The 8152-nt window shown below is 41.9% G+C and overlaps 1 protein-coding gene across 2 annotated transcripts in view; it reads right to left on the bottom strand.

Annotated features, from left to right (window-relative positions):
• notch1 (notch 1) overlaps positions 1 to 2224 on the bottom strand; it is a 73477-nt gene extending 71253 nt beyond the window's left edge. The window contains 2 exon segments of one of the 2 annotated variants that reach the window (NM_001135695.1): positions 6 to 87; positions 1860 to 2176. In NM_001135695.1, the coding sequence (NP_001129167.1) occupies positions 6 to 87; positions 1860 to 1917 (140 nt within the window). In that variant the 5' untranslated portion in view covers positions 1918 to 2176. 2 annotated transcript variants of the gene reach the window in all.
• Between the last annotated feature and the right edge of the window lie 5928 nt (positions 2225 to 8152).

The following is an 8152-nucleotide window of genomic DNA, read 5'->3' on the forward strand; positions in this document are numbered from 1 at the left end:
TTTACCTGCATTCTCCATTTCTGTCAGAGGAGGCCTCACACCTCCCTCCATTCAGACATGATTCAGTAGTTAGAGAGCATCTTAGACCTGTAGGGAAAAATCTGTTATAAAATAGCAACAATAACACTCTCACAAAAACAGTCATTCACACAAAAACACATTAAATTCAGTCATTAATAGGCCCACTGTAAAAACGTTATTTTACCGTAAGACATAGGCTGCAGAAAGTGGAACTTTAAAAGCCAATTCACATTAATAACACTTGCACAATAACCATTTTTGCTAAATGCCAACTGAGATGTGTGCTTTGAAACTAATCATGTTGTGTGCAAGCTGTGGTTTGGGGGACAATGTAGGTCTAGACTACTTGTTGGCCGGCGAGGCTAGCAGCATGCATGGTGGGGGCTAATACTACTTCCTGATGTTGCCCCCACATCAAAGAGGAAGAAAGAGGCCAAACTCATCCAAAAATCTGCCAATTCAATTTAAGGGGCTTTATAGGCATGGGAAACATGTTTACATTGCCAAAGCCATGTCTGTCTCTCTCCAGCAGGTGGCATGTTTTTTTGTTGGTGGCGTTCAAATACATTTTTCCCAGTCGGAACTCGTTTCTCTCGAGTTTCGACTTAATTTGGACCCACTGAAGTCCGGTGGCGTACATTTCCGAGTTCCCAGTTGCTTTCAACGCAGCATCAGCCAGGGGTAAACAATAGACTGCTGCAACCAGATTGACTGAACGCGATACGCAACATCCGTGACTAGCATTCCTAGGCATTAGCCACTCTAGCATGGTGGTGGAAAATTGTGTTACATAAAGAAAGTATGCATATTTTCCCAGTTATTTTCCCGCGTTCTTGCCATTGAATCGAATTAAGGAGGAAATCAAAGCCTTTTGCAGCCTGAATGGAGAATGTTTTATGCACGAACCAGTCGCCGGGGGACACGAGTGTATTACCGTCTGGGCACATCAAGCCCAGATGACATTGGAGATCCATAGTACCCATTAACAGCTCTCAAGGCTAATTTTGCGCGGAAAGCGCAACAGCTGCTGAGCTCAGACGTGTGAACAAAAGAAATCACAGTCATAAAACAAGCCAGCAACCCCCACCTCCTACGGGACTGACACGCTCTCCCATAGAGAGAGAATAACACCCTCTCACCAACGCCCCCCGCAACACACGCCTTCCATACATAGCCTACCACGAAACTATCGCTCCACAGACGAAATCAAGTTTAGTCAGGCCTAGGCTAACCTTAGCCTACTTCATGAGAAATAAAACAAAATGGATCTCATTTTAAATCTAGATATAGCCTAACGAGACGAAATCAAGTGCACGTTTTAAAAAAAGAAGATGAACAAAGGTCACACATCAACAATAGCCTACATGCTTAGTGGGCTAAACGTTTTGCATTGCAAATATGCTGAAGTCTACTAGTCAAGAGTATACAGTTAAAATTATCGTCATCACTTTGAGTTGTGAAGTGTGTAAGACCGATGTGCCAAGGCACAGGGATGAGTTCCCATGATTTGTTCGCACTGAGAAAGACGCAGAAGATCAGAGATCCGTAATAAAGCAATTCAAATAGCCAACAAGACTTCTAAATCATATCAGATTAAGTACCACTTCACATCCATAGACTACAGAGGCAGAGCACCAGTAGCCTATTTTCCAAACATTAAAGCCTCATTTACTGAAATGAAAGAATAGTGATCTTGCAGCACTCAACAAAATCAAACTTAACGTAACAGTCATTCAACTCAACTTAATAATATTGATTTGAATTAAAACATTCAGTCTCAAATGGTTTAAATCCTTAGGAGAAATAACTTTGCAGTAGTTTTTTTCCAGGCACTTTACCTTGTGTTATGACGATGACTGGAATAAGAAACGTTAGTTTCACAAAGAAACGATACATTCCTCCTCTCTTCAACTTCAAAAAAGCCCTACAATTCCTACGATTTGCATAGATCCACAGTGTCGTTAGCTGCAGACGTGGTTAAATTGTTTTAAATAAATATCCCTTGTAAATAAATAAATTGGACTGCCAGACGACACACTCCGGAGAGAATAGTCTCCGTGAAAACTCAATTCGTGAGATGTCGACGCATACGCTTCTGAGTTCGGAATGAAGAGCAGTCTATCGCGCAACTCTGAAAGTTCCTCCTCCCCAGCCTTCACTCAGGTAGACCAACGGCTGCCTATCAAGTCAACTCATTCGATATGGTTTCACTGTCATTGTCAAATTAGCAGATACACGTATATACAGTACGTGTAATGAAATGTGTACAATAATACATTGAAAAGGAAACACCTTCCCCCCATTTGTGAATGTAGCCCGCATAATACACGTTGTATCTTGCTGCTGTATCATGTCCTGTTAATACATTTGTATTTGTTTGAATGTAATGCAGTTTAGCCCTATTCAGATTTGGGATATGCACGCCTTTCCTACACATGCCTTGTCTATGTGTTGGGGAGTTAAAATGGTTATTCCATCGAATTTCAAATTATTAGAATAGTGCACAATGCAGAACAGAACAACCATGTTAAGGGTCAGTGGCCCAAGCCCATGAACAGGAATATTCCAAGTTCAGACAGAAGGGGGGAGTCAGATCGCTATGATCGTCAGGAACTTTACATTTGGTGTCTATTTTTAATTGTTCTGCTACTAGTGCGGCCTGTTGATGTTAAGTAGACAGCTACAGTAGCTGAATGATATTAACATATTCGGGTTTTATTTCATTAAATGTATTTTATTTCATCTGGGTGCTTACGTTACCTACTAACACCCCGGTACTACCCATAGCTCCCGTTCTCCTCAGTCAGAGAAAACAGAGAGAAAGATATCAAATCAAATGTATTTATATCGCACTTCTTAAATCAGCTGATATATCAAAGTGCTGTACAGAAACCCAGCCTAAAACCCCAAACAGCAAGCAATACAGGCGTAGAAGCACGGCGGCTAGCAAAACTCCATAGAAAGGCCAAAACCTAGGAAGAAACCTAGAGAGGAACCAGGCTATGAGGGGTGGCCAGTCCTCTTCTGGCTGTGCCGGGTGGAGATTAAAACAGAACATGGCCAAGATGTTCAAATGTTCATAAATGACCAGCATGGTCAAATAATAATAATCACAGTAGTTGTCGAGGGTCCAACAAGTCAGCACCTCAGGAGTAAATGTCAGTTGGCTTTTCATAGCTGATCATTGGGAGTATCTCTACCACTCCTGCTGTCTCTAGAAAGTTGAAAACAGCAGGTCTGTGACAGGTAGCACGTCCGGTGAACAGGTCAGGGTTCCATTACCGCAGGCAGAACAGTTGAAACTAGAGCAGCAGCACAGCCAGGTGGACTGGGGACAGCAAGGAGTCATCATGCCAGGTAGTCCTGAGGCGTGGTCCTAGGGCTTAGGTCCTCAGAGAGAGAGAAAGAAAGAAAGAAAGAGAGAATTAGAGAGAGCATCCTTCAATTCACACAGGACACGGGATAAGACAGGAGAAATCCAGATATAACAGACTGACCCTAGCCCCCCGACACATAAACTACTGCAGCATAAATACTGGAGGCTGAGACAGGAGGAGACACTGTGGCCCCCACACCACTAGAGGGATATCTTCAACCAACAACTTACCATCCTGAGACAAGGCTGAGTATAGCCCACAAAGATCTCCACCACGGCACAACCCAAGGGGGGGCGCCCACCCAGACAGGAAGATCACGTCAGTGACTCAACCCACTCAAGTGACGCACCCCTCCTAGGAACGGCATGGAAGAGCACCAGTAAGCCAGTGACTCAGCAACTGTAATAGGGTTAGAGGCAGATAATCCCAGTGGAGAGAGGGGAACCGGCCAGGCAGAGACAGCAAGGGCGGTTCGTTGCTCCAGAGCCTTTCCGTTCACCTTCACACTCCTGGGCCAGACTACACTCAATCATATGACCTACTGAAGAGATGGGTCTTCAGTAAAGACTTAAAGGTTGAGACCGAGTCTGCGTCTCTCACATGGGTAGGCACACCATTCCATAACAATGGAGCGCTATAGGAGAAGGCCCTGCCTCCAGCTGTTTGCTTAGAAATTCTAGGGACAATTAGGATGCCTGCTTCTTGTGACCGTAGCGTACGTGTAGGTACGTACGGCAGGACCAAATCGAAAAGATAGGTAAGAGCAAGTCCATGTAATGCTTTGTAGGTTAGCAGTAAAACCTTGAAATCAGCCCTTGCCTTAAGAACTTTTTAGGGCTGCAATTTCATTAATTGGATCAATATGACAACAGCCAGTGAAAGTGCAGGGCGCCAAATTCAAAACAACAGAAATCTCATAATTGAAATTCTTCAAGCATACAAGTATCTTATACCATTTTAAAGGTAATCTTGTTGTTAATCCCACCAAAGTGTCCGATTTCAAATAGGCTTTACAGCGAAAGCACCACGAACGATTATGTTAGGTCAGAGCCAAGCCACAGAAAAACACAGCCATTTTTCCAGCCAAAGAGAGGAGCCACAAAAAGCACAAATAGAGATAAAATTAATCACTAACCTTTGATGATCTTCATCAGATGACACTCATAGGACTTCATGTTACACAATACATATATGTTTTGTTCGGTAAAGTTCATATAAAAAAATCTCAGTATACATTGGACGCGTTATGTTCAGTAGTTCCAAAAACATCCAGTGAATTTGCAGAGAGCCACAACAATTTACAGAAATACTCATCATAAATGTTGATGAAAATACAAGTGTTATACATGGAATTAAAGATATACTTCTCTTTAATGCAACCGCTGTGTCAGATTTTTAAAAAGCTTTACGGAAAAAGCAAACCATGCTATAATCTGAGAACAGCGCTCAGAGAACAAATACATATATCCGCCATGTTGGAGTCAACAGAAGTCAGAAATAACATTATAAATATTAACTTACCTTTTATGATCATCAGAATGCACTCCCAGGAATCCCAGGTCAACAATTAATGTTTGATTTGTTCGATAATGTCCATCACTTATGTCCAAATAGCTACTTTTGTTAGCGCGTTTGGTAAACAAATCAAAACTCACGAAGCGCGTTCACTAATTGCAGACGAAATGTCAAAAAGTTCCGTAACAGGCCGTAGAAACTTGTCAAACGATGTATGGAATTAATCTTTAGGATGTTTTAAACATAAATCTTCAATAATATTCCAACCGGAGAATTCCTTTGCCTTCAGAAAAGCAATGGAACTGGAGATACCTCTCATGTGAAATGCACGTGACCAGCGTGTGACTGCTGGCAGACCTCTGACTCAAATCCACTCTCATTCGGCCCCACTTCACAGTAGAACCCTCAAACAAGTTTCTAAAGACGGTTGACATCTAGTGGAAGCCTGAGGAAGAGCAAGATGACCAATATCCCACTGTAACTCCAATAGGGGCTGAGTTGAAAATCGACCAACCTCAGATTTCCCACTTCCTGGTTGGATTCTTTTCTCAGGTTTTTGCCTACCATATGAGTTCTGTTATACTCACAGACATCATTCAAACAATTTTAGAAACTTCAGAGTGTTTTCTATCCAATACTAATAATAATATGCATATATTAGCAACTGGGACTGAGGAGCAGGCAGTTTACTCTGGGCACCTTTTCATCCAAGCTCTCAATACTGCCCCTGCAGCCATAAGAAGTTTAACAGGAAGCCAGTGTAGGGAGGCTAGCACTGGAGTAATATGGTACATTTTTTTTGGTTCTAGTCAGGATTCTAGTAGCCGTATTTAGCACTAACTGAAGTTTATTTCGTGCTTTATCCGGGTAGCGGAAAGTAGAGCATTGCAGTTGTCTAACCTAGAAGTTACAAAAGCATGGATGAATTTTTCTGCATCATTTTTGGACAGAAAGTTTCTGATTTTTGCAATGTTACGTAGAGTAAGGTAGTTCAAGAAGAGTAAGGTAGTTCATTGAAACTTCATACTGCCAGTGAACTTCCTGCCGGTGGGACAGACGAGATGTCCACAGCCGTCTCTATTGCTTCAGAGGACGAAAGACCAGTGTTCGATGTGGATGAGGATTCAGAGGATCGAAGAACTGCTGCCTGGATTCTTGAAGGCCAGAACCCCGAGGGGCCTACGGAAGCTGAAGCTCAAAAATCTTTGGGACTGAAAGATGGAGTAGACATGAGAGAAGCTGCTCCTCAAAGCCTATGCAAGGACCTAATCTCCAGAGAAGAAGCTAGCTCCAGTACAGGAAGCTCCTCAAGGATGCCTAGTGATGATTCAAGTGATCCTTCTGAAGATGACACAAGTAGAAAAGGGACTTCAGTGAGCAGTCTACATCGCATGAGCAGTAGAAGTGCATCAGTCAGCGGCTCTGGATGCATAAGATCTACTAAGAAGAGAATGAGTAACCAGAGAGAGGAAGAGCACAGAAACAGACAACTGAGTTCACTGATACAGTCCTGAGACCCAGTGAAGGCACCTTGAGAACTCAAACTGGAAGAGTTGTGAAGCCTGTCAGAAGACTTTTAGAGTCAACGAGTCAAGTGATTGCTGAGCCTGACAAAAGAGAGCATCTAGCTGCCCTGATTCAAGCCATATCAACTTTTGTTGAAGTGACAGTACCCCAGTGAAACAGAGGCCAGAGGATATATTAAGGAAATGAGAAATACTTTATTATGGGGTCATATGTTTTATGTACTGTATATGGGCATATTTCTACCTGGCAAAGTCTGCTGTCCTTCTGGATGACTCTTGGTCAAGGTTACCCCTGTGGAGGAAGAACTCTTACCTTTTGTCTTAAAGTTTGCTGAAATTAAGATGGGGTATATGTTGCAGATTACTCCTTTGTAGAAGTCCATAACATGAAATAAAGAAAAGGTTCAAATAATTCAATCAAAGGTTAATGCTGTAGATATTGTTATAGTGGAGTGTGAGACTATCGAAACATGTAACTTTCAGAGTTTTATTGTTGTTATTGATATAGTTTACAGAGTGCTAAAAAGTATTGCTGTTGCTAGCTAGCATGCCTTTCTGTGATGCAAACGGGTAGCTGAGCTGCCGACTGATGCTAGCGTTGCATTATGGGAGATATAGTTTTAGCACTCTAAGGTCTGAATGGGATAAAGGCGATTTCACTTTGTAGCTTGTTTGTATTTCAGTGTTTTTGCACATGAGTTGTTGTATTTTGGTACTGTCAACACAGAAAGCACCTAGCAATGTATTGGGGATGTGAGACAGGATATGTGTTTTACCTTTCTTCATGCTCCTGTATAGAACAACTTGTCAGATTTATTTATTTCACCTTTATTTAACCAGGTAGGCTTGTTGAGAACAAGTTGTCATTTACAACTGCGACCTGGCCAAGATAAAGCAAAGCAGTTCGACACATACAACACAGAGTTACACATGGAATAAACAAACAATAATAATACAATAATACAATCGAAAAAGTCTATATACAGTGGTGCATTGGAGACTGATGTGTTCCTATCCTGTCTTTTCATAATACTATTGCAGGTATGGTTCTATTGTCTAAGAATTAAGATTATACATTCTTTGTATTAAGGTTTGGTTATTATTTTATACTATACATTGTGGCTTTATGTATGAATGTGATTGTGTGAGTCTGAGAAAACACAGAGAGAACGAACAACTTGTCAGATGGTGCATTGGAGACGGTTGTGTTCCTGTCTTTTCATAATACTATTGATTGACATAAAAGCCAAAAAAGACAGCCGTGGTGTCTCTCTTCATTTGGTTCCCCTGTGGTACATATAAAGACCGCTACATATTCACTTCTCAGTAGCTGGTATTCAGACTTGCATGCTGAATACATGCAATTCAACAGCTGAAAACCTTTTGGCTGGCTACCCACACTCCTCGCTCAGGCCAAATGCTACTTCAAGCCCACGGACATTTGTTTCTTCTCTGCAATGAGTCTGGATCTGATTAGATACCCAACGATTTCTAGAATGCAAACACATTCTGAACGTTCTGATTGGTCCCAGAAACCGATGGGTTGGGCCAGAGTAGAACACACGTGGGTAAAGTGGCCTTTTGAAAATTCTTTTTTTGGCTTTGATACTCTGATTGGTTAGAGATGATCCAATCACTGATGAAATGGTTTTGTACAACACCCCTCATTTTGACCTCACCACAAATTACTTCAATGATGGCAATCTCTGAAGC

This window comes from Oncorhynchus mykiss, chromosome 5 (genome assembly GCF_013265735.2).
Source record: "Oncorhynchus mykiss isolate Arlee chromosome 5, USDA_OmykA_1.1, whole genome shotgun sequence".
In the NCBI taxonomy this organism is placed as follows: domain Eukaryota; kingdom Metazoa; phylum Chordata; class Actinopteri; order Salmoniformes; family Salmonidae; genus Oncorhynchus; species Oncorhynchus mykiss.